Raw genomic sequence first — 20,978 nt, forward strand, 5'->3', positions numbered from 1 at the left:
ACATATTTATTTTCCCACATCTAGTGGTCGAGTTCCCAGACCCGCACGTTACGACACTTACAAAGAGAATATTTGCCACATCATGAAAGTTGCCTCACTAATATAAGTATCAGATGGAGGCATATCATGATAGTGGGCAAGTAAGGGGGAATGGTCAAAGGAAAGAAGAGGACGGTGAAGAAGTGATAACTGTGGCTGCAATGTACTTCCACCATATCTCGTTCCACACATACGTCACCCCTCTTCATTTGAAACTGAAATTGTGCAAGGAACTAAGTTAGGTCAAATCCAACTGTTTCATCCATATAAGGCTTTGTAATCTCAAGGACAGTTATAAGAGGGGCTAAAACAAAACCAAGTTCTGATGCAGCATCTCCTCGAAATTCTCTGCTCTAATGGTTATCTCTTAGGGGCAAAAACCACTTAGATGATCAGGTTTAAAGCTCATAATCTATAAACACGCCAATAGAGAGCTTGCACTCAATGTAGTTTTTCCATTCAGTATGTTTCAGAAACCTCATTTTTTATGAACAATGGAACTAGAAAGTCGTACAAATTGTTAGAATTATTAAATGGTAGAAACATAATGTTTTATTTCTTCCCAAGAAGAAAATATCCCTCCTGGTTTGGGCTCTTTAAGTAGAAATAACTTAACAACAACATCCCCTATAGCTTAGAGGCATTTCAGTGAAGGCTCACGTCTCACATTTGTGTATTTCTTTGGCCACTGGTGCCTTAAAAAAATAAAATAGCAGATAATATGATTTAATTAAAATTTGACAAGTTATTAATTGACAGCCTTCATCCGAGGCCTTGGCTTCCTTCAACTGAACCTAGCTTCCAAAGAAAAATAAGGTCTTTTGCATAATAGCACATCAATGTAAGCATTTCAAAACAATTGGCATTACAAAAAGGAAAGAATAATGTAGATAAATGCAGAGGATGAGTCTAATTCTCTAAGATAATATGCCATAGGTTTGCTGTTGCAGAACAGTCACTTCTGGAAGAATTGCTTGAGTTTTACCCAGATCTAAAGCTGATTTCTCATAATCCACAAAAATATTTTAATATTTTCCTCGATTTTATCATTATTTCATATTTTTAGTTTTTTGAATAATTTATCTATTGGAAAAGAAAAATAAAAAAATGAATGAAATTATCAATTTGTTATATATCTCAAGTAGATTAAAATGAGACTTTAATTTTCTTTGTTGTTTTGCTCCAATTGAAGAGAAAATTTTGTGGGCAAAATTTTCTATTCAATTTGTGACAAAAGTCAATTGAAACAATTTACTTGGTCATATCTATCCTTCTAAACACATAACTGAAGAGGCCTAACTTTGGAAACACAGTTCATAGCATTTAAGAAGATGGCAATATAAGAATATGCACAGATTGCAGCTGTAGGGCATAAACTCATCCTGGTTGGATGACTAGTTAGGCAACTAAACCAGCCACCTGGTTGCCCCAAAGAAATATAAATTAGAATGCAGGAAATGGTAAGGCCAGTCTCTAGGCAATGCTCTGTGCTTTCCTACCTCTTCAAGATTGAATTTCTCCATGTGAATGCAAAATAGAAAGTTCTTTCAGCATCAGTCAAATCCAAAAAATTGAACAATGTACTGCTATATAGTTTGTAACAACATGATAACGAAAAAAAGGAAAAGTCTAACACAAAGTAATCTTAACTATGAGCATTTCCTATATACCATTCAAGAGAACACAGAGAGAAATCTAAGAACTACGTTCCTTTTTCACCTTTGCTACCCAATGTGAACAAAACCAATAAAAAAATGCCCTAGAGAGAGAGAGAGAGAGAGAGAGAGAGATTAGCAATTGTACCTTGAGTTCTGTTCAAAAGGGTCAGAGGTGCAGATTGTCAGCAAAAATCAGGACTGTTTCTCCACTTTTCGCTATCATGTTGTAAGAGCTCCAATTTTTAATGGATGTCCCAAAGGGGATAACTTTGCTTGCAAACCAGCCTATTGAGGCTTTGAGGTGTTCTGCAGCTGAGTAAAGATATGAAAGCCTTAATGTGACTGCTTAAGAGTGACCACATACTCGATATTCTGCTAGCATATAGAAGCAGCAGCTGCTTTACTGTATGCTAGTATACTGTAGGTAAGAGCATCTCTCAATCAAACATCTAAATCTTTGTAATCACTCACAAGAAAGTCATGTGACCAGTTTGCACATCTCATTGCTTCAAGAATCAAGATCATGAATCTGAAACTGCATTTGAATTTTTTGCTTTAGCTTTTTAGAACCATATACTTTAAGTATTAGAATTTATTAATTTAACAGGACAAAGGGGAGACAATAGATGGAGAAATTGATCTTCACTGTTCCACATTATGGAACAGATTTACAAATTTTGAGGAAGGTGAAACCCTCTATAAAGAAAATTTTGAAACACTGGATTACAATATATTCTTTGTGCACCAAATCTAGAGTACCAGTTTCTCATAAAGTAAGGTTAAACATTCTTCCATTTAAATAACTCAATAGTCTGAAATTTGATTCAACAATATAGTCTATTTAGAGCTGTTACGGGCTGGCAAAGCATGACAAGACCAATTTTCCATTTTAAGTCGCTAGTATAATAGAAATAATAAAAAAACCTTAATTTAAAAAAAGAAGAAAACAAATAGACAGCCTAACCTGGCAAAGCATGGGTAACCATGCCACTCACTGCACAGCACCAAGCATCAGGGCAATGAGAGGTAATCATAGGTTCTCATGTCCCAAATAACACCTCTAGTTGTTGCTATAGTAATAAAAGTGTAATTAGAGTAATAAATAATGGTATCCAAACCAGTTAACCAAATCCAGTCCACCAATTACCTAAAGCACATGAATCATTTTAATGTATAAACTAGGCAATTACACGTTGGATGAATAATTCATAAAATGTTGACGTGTGAACCCCAATCCAAAGATGCCATTTGTCCATAGGACTTATGACTAACTTTATAAATAAGATTTTTGTTGGTGTCTCCATGAACGATATGTGGCTGCCTTTCTACCAAAAACCATACTATAATGGTATGTGTTCTTATATTTCTCAACAAACAGCCCTTCTCAAAACCATACTATAACCCTTGTAGCATTCAAGAAATTTTGTGCAATTTGCACCTAAGGCATCAACCAGATAAGTGATCTACCACAAGCAAATGTGAAAATAGTAGTATGATTGGGGTTCATAATCCCAAATCGTGCTTAAACCAGATCAACTCAACAAGTAAAGTCTTATACAGGATCCCACAGGGTCAGTCAAGTTAACTTATATTTTCTATGAAACTCCATCTAGCTTACTAAAGTATATCGACAATATATTAGAGGAACTAGATTGAATCTTGCTTTCACTAAAACGGTGCTTCAAGATAGGTAAAATCATTCTCTTTCACTGATCCAAACTTCGCCTTTTTATTTTTTTTAAGGAAGAAAAAGGAAAGAAACAAAGAAAGCAAGAGACAAGGAAAGAACATGTAATCGTGCCTATGCCTAACTTGATTATTGGTAAGTGGTAACAGCACACAAAGATCTAATCATAAGAATTCGGATTCCAATTCTTTGTATCTATTCAGTCTTTCTAAATATGTTATGGTCAAATCTCTGCCTTAAACTCTGTACCAGTTTCATAGCATTGGTTATCTTTCCACTCTCTGCCTGAATTGATTGATAGAATTCCCTTGAAAAGATTGACAATCAACTAGATTGTAAGATAATGATGATGTTATTATTATGATTATGTTTTTAATTAACTCTTTGATAGTACAAAAACAATGGAAACTAAGCATAACTTAGAAAGATCAAGACTGTTAAAAGGAATCACAAACTTATGCTATTTCAAATTAATGTCTTCAAGGAAATAATTACTATATTCCTTTGCTTGCTTGAATTCATGCAAAATACAAATGAGCTAAATTCTTGGCAAATTGGAACGTGAACCTGTCCTTTGCTGTTATTATTAAGAGTTTATACGCTATAGATAAGCTTTCTTAGGTTTATTTGATATCCATTTAACTACAAAACCAAAGAGCATAATTCATTTTTCTTTCCCTTTGGATCCTGTTTTCCACATTAGTAGTAACAAAAATAGAAATACAGTTCATATTATGTACGGAAAGTAATTAAGAAAGGAAAAACACCTGGTAAAGCCATGCACAATTTAAATCTTATGGACTCAGATTGGAAAGAAAGGGTGTCCCCACCTGCTTGGGCCAAATAAATTTCAATTAGCACACAGGAAGGTTCAAAACAGCTAGAGTTGGTCTATGCCAGCTAATAGTCATATGATATCTTTATGACTTTCCATTTTTTGTCTAAAATTACTTTAGTCTCATACTTAAATATTAGCTATATCCAAGGAAAGGATTATGTAATTGAATCTGATAAAATTTATGTCTATACTGTAAGTCAAGTATGTATGTCTTTGGTGCTAAACATGGTTTTTCCATATGAATCATTATAGACTTGCCATACTTGGCACAAAAGACATATAGACATGCCATATTGGGCAAAAAAGACAAAGAAATACAGAAAAAGTTGCCTTGTAGAAATACCATAGTTTCTCATGCCTATGTGTATCTTTTGGGTAAAAAATGCAGTGTTTTTGGCATTAATGTATCTTCTATATATTCTTTATATTCTGATATTAGAATTCTTAATTTCTGCATCTTTGAAAAAAAACCCATATATGGAAGATCTATTAATGCAAAAAACACTACCTTTTTTGAACGAAAAGATAGACACAGGCATGAACGGTTGGTCTCGAAAAGATAGACGTAGGCATGAGAACACTATGGTATTTTTGAAGGCAACTTTTGCCGTGTATCTGTATGTCTTTTGTGCCAATTATGGCATGTCTATATGTCTTTTGTGCCAATTATGGCATGTCTATATGTCTTTTGTGCTAAGTATGACATGGCTATATGTCTTTTGTGCCAAGTATGGCAAGTCTATAATGATTCATATAGAAACACCATGTTTAGCACCAAAGACATATATACATACCATACTTAAATTATAGACATAAATTTTACTAGATTTAATTGCATAATCCTTTCCGGAATATGGCTAATATTTAAGTATAAGACTAAAGTCATTTTAGACATAAAATGGCAAGTCATAAAGATATCATATGACTATTAGCCGGCATAGACCAACTCTAGCTATTTTTAACCTTCCTGTGTGCTAATTTAAATTTATTTGACCCTATTTGAGTCTATAAGATTTAAATTTTGCAGGGTTTTACCATGTGTAGTTCCTTTCTTAATTACTTTCCCTACATAATATGAATTGTATTTCTATTTGTGTCACTACCAATGTGGAAATCAAGATCCAAAGGGAAGGAAAAATGAATTCTCCTCTCCATTTTTGTAGTTAAATGAACATCAAACAAACCTAAGAAAGCTTATCTATAGGGTGTGAAGTATTGATAATAGCAGCGAAGAATAGGTTCACTATATCCCAATTTGGCAAGACTTTTGCCTGTTTGTACTTTGCATGAATTCAAGCAAGCAAAGGAATATAGTAATTTATTATTCTTGAAGACATTTATTGGAAATGGAATAAGTTTGTCACATAATTTATCATACATGTGTCAACAGGTCCACTCCAGTATGGTAACGAGAGCTGTCTGAAAGAGTTACAAAGAACTTTACAAAACAGAAGTTCTCTGATGCTCTCGCCACAGACAATAAGTGGCCATTTTAAGTTATCTACCAGAAACCATATTATGAATGGACAAATCAGTTTCTTATAATATTTTGATCTCTTCTTCGGCTCTTACTTCAATTCAATCCTCAAAATTCATGTTGCTACAACATCAAGTGGACCACTGATTTACGAAAAGTAATGGACAACAAGTATTCTGATGGTGTTCCTTCACCTCAAATTGCTCTTGACCCATTTCAACATTACCCAACAAAGTCTTATATCTAGTCAGGTAAAAGGTTAGTCAAGAGAATCTAAATTTTCTTATCAAGGTCCATCAAACGAACCTATTAGCTCTTCCAAAAAGAAGCACAAGCGTCAGGTGCATAATAGCACATCACAATTTGCACTACAACAAAAGAAAACAAAAGCAAGGAGAGAACAATATTTATCAATTCAAGAGAGTGTAATTTAATATGCCATTAACCAACACCAACTCAGTAGATGGTCATAACTCATATGTTACGATCTTCTATCAGCTTTTAGTTAAATATGGCAGATAAAGTGATTTCATGCACCAAGGTAATACAGTTTTTGAAGTATCAAAGATTTCACAAAATTCCAAATAGGAAACAAGCTCATAAGAGAGAATGACTTCCTGATCCTACGCTCAGAAAAAGAAAACGACTTACGTCAGGAAAATCAGCAAACTGCCATTAGCAGTCCATGTTAGCCCACCGATGGCAATGTAGATACTTCCTCATGACAGCGTTGTCGAGCAAGGCTTCACAAATTGCCCTTGGACACGACCCACCCCAGTAACTACCCTGTGAAGAAAGAGGTCATGACTCTTGCCGTAGAATTAAACCAAACATCGAAATAAGATGGGGAATCAAGAATCACTTGGTAACAACAAACAAGTTTGGTGCTAGCCGAGGCTTCTGCCTCTATTCAGTAAAAGACCATTTCTTCCATTCGAGCCCACACTCGAAATTTTCAATTCTTTGCGTTTTGATACGTTTCTTTGCCTGCCATGACCGTGGAGTGTTGTCATTTGTACGCCTATAATTGCACCGTTTGGGTTACAAGCATTTCGCCATCAGGCCCGTTTTCATTTCCCTTTCCTTTTTTCTTCTTAACCGGCGAAATTTGGAGTAATTTCCATTCTTTACATTATTATGATTAACAAAACAATTTAATAGAGAATGTGAGGTGTAATATTTTAAACCCATGCTATATAGAGTAATTGATTAAAACACCATGTTCCTACTCTGCGAAGGAGTCCATAGTTTTAAAGCAAAATTAAAACTCAATGTTTTCCACAGCAAAACCCAGGCCATAATCACTCCATAAAACGTCCCAAATAGCAAAGACCATGCAAGGCAGCCAATAGCCATTAACCCATCTTGGCTGCCAACTGTTTGTAGAGGATTTCTTTTCCGGAGGCATATTTGAAAGATTGAAATTTTTAACATTAATGGAAAAACTCAGTTGATATGCAAAACAAAACTTCCAAGGTCTCAAATTCATAATATTTCTACGGATTCCAGCAACAAAACATAACACAAAATTTGAACATTCTGAGTAAAAAACTGATTTACTATTAATCCCAACAACTACTTTCACTCCGTACATAACACTAATAGAAAGTAAATATCATCTCAAAAGATCCTGTTTGAAGGGCCCATGGTACTCTTCAGGTAGAGGCACCTCACCTGCAATCAACACAAATTCAATCATATTATTCAACAAAAAAAAAGTCAAAAAATCCAGGACATATACTATAAGAAATGAATTAATTATGTGGAAGGATTAACTAAGCAGTCCAAATGAACAAAAGCAAAGAAAACTAACATTTTGCCAGTTTTTCTTCAACAATGAAACAAGGAAATTGACACTCATTTGCACATTTTGGAAGATCTGCTTCTCCTCCATAGCTACATTCCCAACAGCAACTCCCATGCAAAGAACCTTCTTCAGTTGGAACTTCACCATTGCCTTGGTCTCATTCACCTTGGACTCTAGGGATTCCTGGTGAGTAACAAGGGTTGGGAATTTCCCTGCATTTGTACACGCATTCAACCATGTAAGATCACAACCCAAAAATCACAACTGCCAAATGCAAAATGCATAAGCTTAAGTCTCCCTGCGAATGCCTTAGCAAGTAGGCCATAAAAATTGCTAAAATCAGATGCAATACCAATGCTCCAACATTAAACTTGCCTGCTTTGTTGAGACCAGGACCCAAGAGACGAGGGATCTGCTTGATGATAGCTTCAGATGCCAAAAAGGCCTGATACTTCTTGGCAAGCTTCTTGACCAACTTCTTGTTCTTGTTAAGCTTCTTCAGTGCTTCAACATCCATATAATCCAAGCCTATCTTCTCTGCCTGCGGACAAATTAAACCATTTTAGAAATGAAAAACCTCATTTCACAATTTACCAATTAAATATTAAAAGTACATTTCACATAACGCAAACCCTATGCATAAGTTCAGATACATAGTATTGTTCCAAGCAATATAAGAAAACAAAGTTTGACATAATAAAGTGGCAACATTACCTCTTCAACATGTTGAGCATCTCCAAGCATGCAGATCTTCATCTTAGGGCGAGGAATGTGTGGCAGCTTCACAGATCCACTGAAACGCTTGTCCTTTTGGGGATCATAGTTTTTCAGCCCAATCTGGAGTTCAATGGTCTCAGTGAACTTACGGTTTTTTTCCTTGGACTGAGCCACAATGGTGGAAATAGCTTCTCTAAGGGCATCACTCTGAAGCTTACTGTAAATAAGAAATGTAATATCTTTCAATAAAGAAAACAACAAACAAGTAAACAATAAACAACCACATGGTTCATAAATAGAATCATGAAGGATTTATCTAGGCATCATAAACATTTCACAATCATAAAATGAACACCCAAAAATAATGCATAGTTCCAATCAATGCTTTAGACTTTCCTATTTCAATCCAGAAACGGCAAACAACTCCCCCACCAACTAATGATAGTTCAAGTTCACATATTCAAAAAACCTTCAAATTTTCCAACACAAAAAGAAAAAACCCTAATAAAAACTATCAATCCACTTAAGGACATCAAGACACCAATCCCATACTAATAAATCACAAAACCAGCCTAATCAATGAGCTGAAAAAAGAATATCGAATAAGAGCAAAAAATAATTACCCCTAACAAAAAAGCCATTTCCCATTTCACAGATGAAAAGCACCCAACAGATTATCCTACAACAATGACTAAATGACCCAAAGGAGCCAAATTCTTATAACTCAAGTCCAGTAAATCAACAGCAAGATTAAACGCCTCAGATACAAATAAAAAAGAGGAACTTATCAGAACCTGATATATAAAGTTGGGTCATTTAAATTCAGCATACATTCCACAAACCCAAAAGATAAAATTCAAACAAACATTTAAAACGAATGAAGAATTAAAATTACCTCATCCCGGAATCTCTGTTATTTCCACGAATAAAACTATAATATTTACCTGTAAAACAAAGTTTTCAAATCATCAGAAAATTAAAAGAATTGAAGCATTATAGTTAGATCTGAGAAGAAATGAGAAGTACGGTAAAGGAGGGTTTAACGAGAAGGATAGAGACTGTATGTTACCAGAGATGTGAGAAACCCTAGCCGCAGCCTTGATTTTTGAGGCTGTGGAGAGATATATAGGAAATCAGCAAATGTGTTAAAACCCTAGCTAGCTATTGTAATAAACTGATATTGGGCCACGGGTAAGGTCTAGCCCAAATTCTTTCGGGATGAGACTTGGTTTTGTTTAGATTAGGCCGAGCCCAAATTAATACTAGACCGGTTCTATTTTTGTTATGACCAAGCACATTCCTTATTTTGATACAGTAGTTTAGTTCTTTTTTTATTTCAAATACGTTTTGGCTAATTATTTTCAATTAAGTATATAAAATTGAGGTGACTTGATGCTAATATTAAGAAAAAAGAGATTATTTGGTAGGAAATTAAAATATATATAATTCCTTTTTCACTTTAATTTAAAATAATTTCCTTTCCATATAGAACATAAAGGAAGTATTTAGTGAGTAGTAAATTTTGCCATCACTTCAAATCTCCTTCCCCTTTGTCTTCTCCCCTTGTTACAAATGAAAAGCAAAAAAAGTGAGAACCCTTTTAGATCTAAAAGGAGATCCATCAAAAAGAAATAGTACAGTGATTAAATATTTTATATTTTAAAAAGCTAGAAATTCATTCACATTTCAAGAGAAAAGCAAAGAAACGTTCTGGTCTATGAACAAAAAACCTGTAAAAACAACCCCTCCAAACCCCAAAAACCAAAATATACATCATCCTCTACTCAACAGGAGAAGAAAAAAAACTCCCACCTTCTCATCCAAAGGAGCAAATCACAAAAGCACCAAACACCCCTATACAATCCAACAATCACAACCCTAGCACAAAAGATGAAAAAAACAACGAGCATAAGGTCCCCCCACTAGCACGATATCAACAGGCCAAACCATCCCACAGTAAAAACCTCATCAATGGATAAACAAAAAAGAAAACTACCTTGTGAACATAACAAAAACAAAAGGAAGTAGAACCATGAGGAAAACATAAAAAAAGATCAACTAACTAACCTCTTGAGAGATCATGCCATCATCACCATCCTCAGCAAAAACCCATAAGAACTCATCCTTTCTCTCGACGCCCGCCTTAGTAAGAGAATCGATGACCCCATTCACAACTCTCAAAGTTTTCAGAAAGTTGCAACTCTTTAGTTGGGTTTTGAAAAATTCCAAAAGCATTATGGTGGTTCTGAGTTTCTAGGGAGCTATTGATGGCTCCCTAGCCCATTTTACTGCATTTTTCGAGTCACTCTCCACAATTACACAATCAACATTGGCCCACCTAGATGTCGCCACCATTTGAAGGATCTTTTTGATCGCCAAGATCTCAGCTGTATTCTCATTGGTAACCCCAACAGATAAGGAAAACTAAACTAACGATTTACCTCCCTCATCCTTTAGAATACCTCCCTTACTTGGATTTCCTCACGAAGCCCCATCAACATTAAATTTAACCATGCCTTTTGGGGCAGGCTGCTAAATGCCAAATCCCATCAAGTTTAACTGTTTTTATTTTCCTAGGTTGAAGCCCTATACTTGGCTTTCTTGAAAGCTCTGAGACTGAAATATTCATGTTTTGCCACTTCAAGTTAGCCCACCATGCCACTCGGAGTTTAATTATGTCATACACTTGTTTACAATCCCAGAGTTTACCATTGAAGAGGATGTCGCTCCTAGCTAGCCAAATGGACCAAAAGATGGCGAAAAAAGCCATCCTCCTTATATCCCTATTCTCCACACACTTTGCTAACCCATTCCAGCTATGTAAAACAACTATAGGATCTTTATGATTCACCCATTTCAATCTCCAATTTTCAGGCCACCATCTCGCCAATGCCACTGAACTCCAACCCACTCACCAAATTGATCAATAGTACCTTTCTTTTTTACCGCGAGAGCATAAACTCTTGAAAATGCATCTTTCAATTTGAGGCCATCAACCCATTGTTCGTTCCAAAAATCAATTCTTTTGTCATTGCCAATAAGGAAACCCATGCCCTCCTCCACCACCAAGGCTACGGCATCTCCTAACTCTAGAGGTTTCATAATGTTCTTCCAAACCCCCAAAACCATCCTTTGATTTCTTGCCTTAGGTAAAAAAAGTCCCCGTTCCCTCTAATTTTCTTTGCAATAATTCTCCTTTATAGGCTGTTTGACTCATTGTTGAATCGTCCTATCCATTTGTTGAGCAAAGCATGGTTTTTTAAACATAAATCAATAACCCCCAAGCCTTCCATATCTTTGTATAAGCGAATGGAATCCCAATCAACCCAGTGTATTTTCCTTTTATCGTCCATATCGCTCCATAGGAACCTTCGTTGAATTTTATCTAACTTTTCCTTAACAGTGATAGGAATTTGGAAGAAAGACATAAAAAAGATCGAAAGACTCTTAAGCACAAACTTAAGAAGTGCAACTCTTCCACCCATTGAGAGAGACTTAGCTTTCCATGTCAATAATCTCGTCTCAAACTTTTCAACCATTAGTTTCCACATTTTAAAATATAACCATGCTTATAGTTTGTCTTTGGCAAAATGGAGTGAAACAACTATAGCTGATAGCCGCAAGCTTTAGAAATCTTATTAAGTATAAGTTTTCAACTGTTTAGGGGTATCCGTTAGATGAGTTTTCAGTGGTGTGAATACCATTAAGTCTAAATATATATATATTGCAAAAACTACTCTACCAATTAGTAGAAGTTTCTTGCTCTTTTTTTTTTCAAAAAGAGAAAGATTTGTTGGTAGCTAGGCATTTTCCAAGTGACAAAAAAGATTGTTTAAGTAGTTAAGAAGATTTGGTATACAAATTGACTTATAAATGAGGTGCCATATATGGTTTTCTCTTTCTTTACACATTGTGTCAGTACATTAAAAGTTCTATTCATAGAATGCCGCCTAGGCACAATAAAGTGGCAAACCATTTATAACCTTTGGTAGAAGAAAGTACCACCCAAAGATTGACTCCCCTGTATTTTGCTAAGAATAACCACATCATTTTTTGTCATAAACCAAATTTTCTCTTTCAATTTGGTAGCCTAACCCTTGATGCTGTGGAAAGTTGCTTAGACATCTTTGGTTATTAATAAATATGTCTTACAACTTTAGTGTAGATCGTTTGGCTCTTATCTCTACTTTTCCTAATGAAAAACATTTCTGTAAGAACTTAGAAATTTATCTCAGTGCCTTTTAGTTTGTCAAAGAGTAATCATGCTTTAAATGCAAAAGGTTTATATTAGTGGTAAAGCCCTTGATCTTTTGCATGAATGCTAACATGAGTTAATTTTATTTTTTCTTAAAAATTTTTTATCGATTTAATGTATTTCCCAAAAAACATCTTGCTACAGTCATGATTTTTTTTACTATAACTCAAAATAGAGAGAAGTTTGGAAGAACAAGTAAGCTGATATGCAAAACAAGGTATTCATTGATTGTACATGATGATCACACAATGATCATATATATTACAAGATGTTTGAGAGTATAACACCTGTAACAACTGCTTAACAGGTGTACAAGTAAGATGAAAATAACATAATATTATATTGTCTTAACATCAAAGATATTAACCACAAGTAAGCATACTAAGCACTAATTATATTGTCAAAATGCTTGCATGTGTCCATGCAGGTGTTATTCTCTAACATTCCCCTTTAACACTTGCAATGGAGAGATTCAACTGAGCTCTGAGAGCTTCAAATCTTGACTTCTGAAGAGGTTTAGTCAAGATATCTGCTAGTTGTTGCTCTGAAAGACAATATCGAACATTGATCTCACCTCTTTGCACTATATCTCTAATGGCATGATAGTTCACATTTATATGTTTAGTCTTGCAATGCCAGATAAGATTTTTAACAATAGCAATGGCAGACTTGTTATCAACAAACAAATCTGTAGGAGTATTTTGCTCAAATTGAATATCAACAAGTAACTTTCTCAACCAGAAAGCTTGATTTGAAGCCTCAGCTGCAGCAATATATTAAGATTCGGTTGAAGATTGAGATACTACAGATTGTTTATGTGAATTCCAAGAGAAAAAACCATTACCAATAGTAAGTAAGTAACCAGATGTGCTTCTTGCATCTTCAATACTTCTTACAAAATCAGAGTCAGTGTAACTTGACAGTGCAATTCTAGTTGACTTGATATAATGAATCCTATAAGGTTTTGTTTTCTTCAAGTATCTTAAAATTCTCTTGGCAGCTATCATATGCTGATCAATTGGTGCTTGCATGAATCGAGAAAGGAATGCAACTAAGAATCGTATATCAGGTCTAGAGGCACAGACATAAAGTAAACATCCAATCAACTTCCTATATGTAGAGGGGTCTTCGAGTTCATTACCAGTATCTGCACTAAGTTTATTGTTTCCAACAAATGGAGTTGTAACAGTCTTACAGTTTAACATTTGAAATCTCTTGAAAACCTTTGAGATGTAGCTTTTTTGAGATAGTGAAATACCAGTATTTAAATGATGAATTTCAAGTCTAAGGAAATATCCCATACGTCCTAAGTCTGTCATTTCAAAATCTGCTTGCATCTGTGCTTTGAATTTTTGCAAGGCATTTTCACATCTCCCTGTAACTAATAAGTCATCTACATATAATGACACTATCAGTAGCAATTTATCACCAGATTTGAGAGAATACAATATAGCTTCATTTAAACTTTTAACAAAGCCTTGGTAAATCAAATGATCATTGATTCTGTTGTACCATCTCCTAGGTGCTTGGTTCAAGCCATATAAAGCTTTGTGCAGCTTATATACTTTGTTCTATTCAGAAAAAAGTTCAAACACTTCAAGTTATTCAGTGTAAATTTCTTCTTCTAAGATGCCATTAAGAAATGTAGATTTTATATTTAGATGATAAACATTCCACTTAAGTGCAGCAGCTAGAGCTAACAGTAATCTAATTGTTTCATACTTGGCTACTGAAACAAATGTCTCTCCATAGTCAACTCCAAGTAATTGACTGTAGTCCTTGGCTGCTAATCTTGCCTTGCATCTATTAAGAGAACAATCAGGATTTAGTTTCTTCTTAAATATCCATTTGACACATATGATGTTTCTGTTTGCAGGTCTATCAACCAAAGGCTAAGTCCCATTTTTCTAGATCATTTGAAGTTCTTCCTATATAGCCTTAAGCCAAATAAGAACCTTAGAAGCTTCAGCATAACAACTAGGTTCTTCAATAGCAACCAAGCTACTCTGATATATATCTTCAAGAGATCTGGTTCCCCTAATTGGCAAATGATCTATACTCTCATCATCTTCAATTTCAACTTGATCATCAGGTGCAGAAGCTTGAATGTGATGTATAAGAGATGATGGTTGAGGTTGAGGTTCATTCCTGTTCCGACTGGAAGCTTCATCAAATACTACATCTCGACTCACAACCACTTTGGTTTTGCTTGGTAAATAAATTCTATATGCCTTGGTTTGAGAACTATAGCCAAGAAATACTCCAGACTTGGCTTTCTAATGCAATTTATCTCTCAAAGTATCTGGTATGTGCACAAAACATACACAACCAAAGATTCTCAAATGAGCAACTGAGGGCACGAAACCATACCAAGCTTCAAAAGGGGTTATATTATTAATAATTCTATTTTATAGAATTATTTTAGTCTAATTTTGTTAGTAAATATTAGCTAAGTCCTCAATTTTTAATTATCATTTACTTAATTTTTAGTCATTTTTATAATTAATTTATTTTTAAGTGAGTTATTTTAATTTTATGTTATTTCTTTTAATTTAATTGTTATTTATTAGTTTTTATATTTTTCGTAGGAACTAAAAAAATTGGACTTAATTTTAGAAAGTAAGGTGTTGAAAGACCTAAAAGTTTACTTGCATATATTTCGGTGTTTTGGCTATAACTCGAGTTACAGGACTCCAAATGATGCAATTCTTAGACCATTAGAAAGCTAAGAGACAGAGCTACAAGTTTTATGAAGGCCACTTTGCCCAGTTCTTCTTTTAAGATAGAGAAAATCATGTCAGAAAATAGTTGGATGTATTGTGCCGGGAATAGAAATTTGTAATGATTGACAATTGATTTTTGGGCCTCTCATTACACTTTTAAGCCCAATCAAACCCTAGGTCAACTTAAGGAACTTTAAGTTAAGTTTATTCGTATAAATAAGATATGTTTAACAACATTAGGGTGGACAACCTATGGAGATTCAAGAAGCTAGGAGTTGAGGCTGAAACTTGGAGATAAAGACTACAAATATTGTTTTGTTTTCTTCCTTGGCTTTTATTTTTCTTGTTACTCTCAATGGTTGAATTTATTATAATGTTATTTGTTTTTGCAAGTATGAGTAACTAATTTTCTTTTTATAGGATTGCGATTGAACTCACATGTAATCTAAATTTTTAATCTCTTTCTTGCTTTTTTTTAATGAGATTTGAATTATTTATTCCAATTTGTTCTTAATGCTTTTAATTGTCTGGCCACCAATTAAATTGATTTAGGAACCTAAACAAACTTGGGAAAGGGAGTTTAGTGTAGATTGAAATTGGGATAGCATATGATCATATTAATTGATTTGCGTATAGGATAGAGATATACCTATAAGTCATATGTAGCCAAATTAGAGCCTGAACTTAATGAATCTATTTTAATTTCAATTCACATAGGGATATAGTGTTTTGGTTAAAATAGATATTTTTTTAAGATGAGTCTGGAGACCCTTATAAATAATTTAGGACTTTAGGTTAGCAATTCAACCCATTGAAATAAGTTAAGGAAGAGAGGTAAGATTTAGATGAAGTGTGAGGGATATTATAATCCTAGGCTTGTTTGATTTGATATTTTCTTAAGTTATTCTTATTTTGATTTTTCTTATTGGTTTAAATTTTAGTTAATTAGTTTTAGTTAATAAATTAATTTTGAGCGTTTGGATAAGATTAAATTGTTCTAATTTTAGTACTTAGTAAAATTTTAGATCAATTCTCTGTGGGATCGACACTCTGCTTGTTTATATACTATCTATTCGATACATATACTTACGTAGTAGAATTTTAACTTACAGTTATTCAAAGCATGTGTTGGCAACAACTTCTACAAATATACAACAATATTTGTAGCTTCTGCCCAAAACTTCTTGGGCATTCTTTTCTCATATAACAAGCATCTACAAATTTCCATAATTATTCTATTTTTCCTTTCACTAACTCCATTCTGTTAAGGAATGCATGGAGCAGTAAGTTGATGGATTATCCCTTCTTTTTTAAGAAAATGAGTGAATTCATTAGAAGTATATTCACACCATTATCAGTCCTTAAGATCTTGATTCTACAACCAACTTCTAATTTAACTCTGGTTTTAAAGTTTTGGAACAAAGCAAAGACTTCTGACTTGAACTCCATGAAGAAAATCTAACTTCATCTACATATCATCAATAAGCAGAAGGTAAAACTTACTGCCATTCAGTGATTCCACACTTAGAGGTCCACCTATATCAGAGTGGATAAGTTCAAGCTTTGACTTGGCTCAACTGGAACTGACTAAAGGAAAAGGTTTTCTGGAAATTTTACCAAGCTAAGATACACTGCATACTGAAGCATTATTAGATAACTTTGGAGGCTTATTGTTACAACCCAATTCTCGAGCCATGATCGGTGCAAAGACCCAATAGGCATAGCCACTAGGCCCAAGCAAGCCTCTTAATTTGCACTTGTATATTAACCCATCTATCTAGCATATTTCTTTAAGATCTGTACTTAATAGTGTTTAAATGTCGATTTCTCCAACGCAACTCATAAAACCCAAGTGAATGCTCACATTAGCATCATAATTCAAATCATACATAAATAGTTGTCAATATATCTTTACAAATTCACATGAAACCTATACAAAGACTTTGACCGTCAGCGAAATAACTCTGTATGGGGAGATATGACTACTGAGTGTCAAGATACCTACCCAAGGGATAGGGGTATACGGACACCTCAATCTACGTATCAACGACCATTGAATCTGCAAACATGAAGTTGAAAACGTAAGTATAAACTCAGTGAGTGAACATAAGAAGGGAACAAGCAATATAATAAGGAAAAGTTTGAAATCATAATGCACTTTAGCTTAAGTCTTTATTAAAACCCTCAATTGAACCCTTGGTCACTAAATCATGTGACGATAGAGAATTCATATTCAACATGAAATTGGAGAAGTGGAAAATATGGCAAAAACCAGCCAAATGCTAAGCGAAACAGAAAGTTTCATTCTCGCTGTAGTAAAAGGCATTCTCGATTTGCCTATGGTTCAGTTTTTCAAGCATATCTTCCACTACATGGGTCCAATTGACATGCTTGTTAGGTCATTAGAAAGCTAAGAGGAAGGGCTACGACTTTAGTGTTTACCACTTTGCCCAATTTTGATCGAAAGGTGGTCAAAATTGCTGTCAAAGTGACAGTACTACACCATCACCAAGAGTTTCTGGCGGCAGCGAGAATCTATTTCGCTACAACCAAATTCCTTGTTGCAATGAACACCAATTTGACAATACTTAGCAACTTTCAAAGTTCAACATGCAAGATTCACATATACAAAACCATATACCATATTCATGAACTTTGATTTCATAAACATAGATGTATATATATAAATGCATAGATAACACCAATATCAGCATAATCACACCCGACTCATGTACATCCCCCCACATCGTGCACATAGCCGGCGCCATCATGTGCATCCCCCCACATCGTGCATAATAAGTGTCATCATGTACATCCCCCCACATCGTGCACACGGGCACTATCATCATCCATCTCCCACACCACCATCATCACCGGCATGTGCATCCCCCCACATCGTGCACACACACGGTTATAGTCATCATACACAATATCAACTATCATGCACAACATATATATATATATATATATATATATATATATTTATATCATCATAATGAAATAGTGCATGAATCAATAACAACCACATATCACAACATAAAACCATTTAGTAAAAGCTTGTTCCCAAGGCACTTATTTTAAGATAAAGTTGTATAAAATCATTCAAATGCTTTGTACAAAATAGTCACATTCTCAAAATGATTTTGAAATGCGGTTCACTCACCTTACTATAGCGGGATATTACATCGCTATTTGATCAGAGGTGTTTCTAACTATTTTCACTGGTTGGTCGTTCATTATTTACTCCAGCAAGCCACCATAGTACTCTAACCTTATCTTTGCACTTCCTAACAATAATACGAACTCAATATATTTAATTACATATGTATACGGGCAGCACTTCAATCAATTAATCCTTACTCAAATTTATGTTTTTCATTCTATTATGAAAAACCATCTTCAATTAACTCACATCTTAATACATTTTTACCAAAATTACTTATATCATTGCTTATGAAATTCCTTAGATTATATCACTGGTAACTTAATTATGATGTCACGTGTCTACTTCAACCTTTCTAAATAATTTCCACCAAAATCTATCTTATATTTCCATACATAATCCACATATATGGCAGCAATAATCATTCTCACTTTCACTCGATTATTTCCTAGTTTACATGCATTGTTATCTATCTAACTTTCAATACTTTGTTTCTCAATCCTTCATCCACAATATTCCTTTTTCATTTCTTTCAAACAATATGCCATACAATCTTAATAATTTTCAACTAACTTAGGCAAATAAATCCTTTCAACAACCATAATTCCTCACGATATTCAACTAACCGTAGGCTTTAAAACATAGTGTTATGCTTACCGTTTTCCTTTTCCACTTTGAGTCCTTCATGTACCCATGGGTTTATTGGCTTACATGTTATCGATTTTTTTCTCCAATCAAGCCAATCTTTGCTGCCACAAGACATTTCTCTAGGTCACTAACTCATTTTCAAAAACTACTCAAGCCAAAAACAAGAATTCTTACCGTTCCTTGCTTGAATCACTAAAATCAAGCTTTTTTTCTTCCTTTCTCTCTTTTTCTTTCTTCTCCTCCTAGGGTTTAGGTGTGCTGGAAATTGAGGTTAAAAGTTGTAACTTTGGTGCACAAGGAGTTGGGAGAGGAAAAAAGCAAGAAAAGAAAGGAAATGGAAAGAAAACAAGGAAAGAAAATTAAGTTTCCATGGGAAAATGAGAGAATGGCATTGGAAGCTTCAAGAATGAAGAAGAAACATCTTGCTGGAGGAGATGAGGACTGTTTTGGGCTGATAAAAATGAGAGTCAAAGCTTCCTTTGGAAGCTTTGACCAAGCTTTGTGTAAAATTATCGTTTTGCCCTTTTTGTTTCTTTCCATTTTAATTTAGTCCTCCCAACACTCATTTAACTCCAACTTCTTTCTATTATCTTCTTTTACACATGTACAAACAAATTATGAAGTTTGTACTCCAACGCGGTGTCCCCATAATATTTAAAATATTTATTTGCTCACACTATCTTTACTTAATAAAGACACGTGGCCCCATTAACGCCATTTTTATCCAAAATTCTCTCATTCTTCTTCTCCTCCACTTAGATTGACCATATGCTCCTTCTTTATGAAAAATTTTGATATTGAATAAAATATTAATATTTTAATATTATTTTATTCCAAAAATTTCCTCTTGTCTCTTCTTGTCCCCTTGGTACCTAAAATACCTTATTAAGCCTCAATTGACTTTCGAATCACTTTTTATCTCACAAATTATTCTTCGATAAAAATATTATTATTTTTTTATTATTTTCTCGTGTGTAGAATATTTTATTCGAAAGTGTTCCTTTCATCTTTCATCATTTCTAAACATCATAATTAACCTTAATTGGCATCCAGTAAGTTTTTATTAATTACCATATCAAAGTACGAGGTATTATACTTATGAAGCTTACTTGTGTTACTGACCTATTCTAAGGCTTTGAGATTGCAGTGACCAAACCTTCTATGCCATAGATTAGTCATAGAGATAGATTCTTCATCAACTTGCAGACATAGATGCTCAAATTTAACAGAAAAGCATCTATTTTGCATTGGTATAATCATTAGATAACCACCTGAAGGATTATAAATTCTACAAGTTTTGTTCTTAAACAATAAAACATAACCATTTTCTAACAATTGACCAACACTCAGAATGTTTTGTGTAAAAAAAAGTACAAACAAAACATCAAATAATACCTGTGTCCAGTTGAACTTTGTATTTGAACCTTCCTTTGGCCATATGCCTATAAGTAAATACCATTACCTATTTTCACTCTTGATTGATGGTTTTTATCAAGATCAACAAACACAGCTTTAGAAAGTGCAATATGTTGTGAACTGCCACTATCAAGAAGCCATTCATTGTTGTCAATATCACTTTCTAAATCTGATTGAGCCATGAACAACATTTCTTCTGCTAATTTTGTGTTTTCATTAGATTGTGCATGCTTACCTTCGTTGCTATGTTCTTACAAACTTTATCAGTATGTCCTAGTTGCATGCATATTTTGCATTTTGCATCTAACTTAAACCAGCAATGCTTATCTATATGATTCTTTTTCTTGCAATAGGAACACAACTTGAACTTGCTTTTCCTGTTTGAAGATTGACCAGTTTGAGTAGTCTTCTTGTCTTTGTCTTTGAAGCTCTTCCTAGTAAATGCCTCAATATTTGCTTTACCTTTGCCTTTAGCAAGGAAGGCTTTCTCCCCAGAAGCTTTATCTCTAGCTGATATTCTCAGTTCAGCAGCTTGTAAAGCATTGACAAT

The 20,978-nt window shown here is 34.2% G+C and overlaps 1 protein-coding gene and 1 long non-coding RNA gene across 2 annotated transcripts; both read right to left on the reverse strand.

The window, feature by feature from the left end:
- LOC148761028 (uncharacterized) lies at positions 1-2,767 on the reverse strand. Its single transcript, XR_016028155.1, has 3 exons — positions 2,662-2,767; positions 1,843-2,009; positions 1-254 (listed from the first exon to the last, which is right to left on the reverse strand). It is a non-coding gene; the product is annotated as an uncharacterized LOC148761028 (long non-coding RNA).
- A 4,388-nt stretch (positions 2,768-7,155) lies between these two features.
- Positions 7,156-9,385, reverse strand: PGY1 (Ribosomal protein L1p/L10e family). Its single transcript, XM_007015758.3, has 6 exons — positions 9,293-9,385; positions 9,119-9,167; positions 8,221-8,440; positions 7,882-8,047; positions 7,513-7,718; positions 7,156-7,373 (listed from the first exon to the last, which is right to left on the reverse strand). The coding sequence occupies exons 2-6, from the start codon at positions 9,121-9,123 to the stop codon at positions 7,320-7,322; spliced, it is 651 nt and encodes a 216-aa protein (XP_007015820.1). The 5' UTR covers positions 9,124-9,167; positions 9,293-9,385; the 3' UTR covers positions 7,156-7,319.
- Positions 9,386-20,978: the final 11,593 nt, after the last annotated feature.

Source organism: Theobroma cacao, chromosome 9 (genome assembly GCF_053813885.1).
Source record: "Theobroma cacao isolate CCN51 chromosome 9, ASM5381388v1, whole genome shotgun sequence".
Lineage (NCBI taxonomy): Eukaryota > Viridiplantae > Streptophyta > Magnoliopsida > Malvales > Malvaceae > Theobroma > Theobroma cacao.

Bases quoted from the DNA above. Each gene is read 5' to 3' on its own strand.
- PGY1 (XM_007015758.3), bottom strand. The intron at 8,048-8,220 runs GTAATGTTGCCA...ATTTGTCCGCAG, and splicing joins ATGCTCAACATGTTGAAGAG to GCAGAGAAGATAGGCTTGGA. The intron at 7,719-7,881 runs GCAAGTTTAATG...GTACAAATGCAG, and splicing joins TCCTGGTCTCAACAAAGCAG to GGAAATTCCCAACCCTTGTT.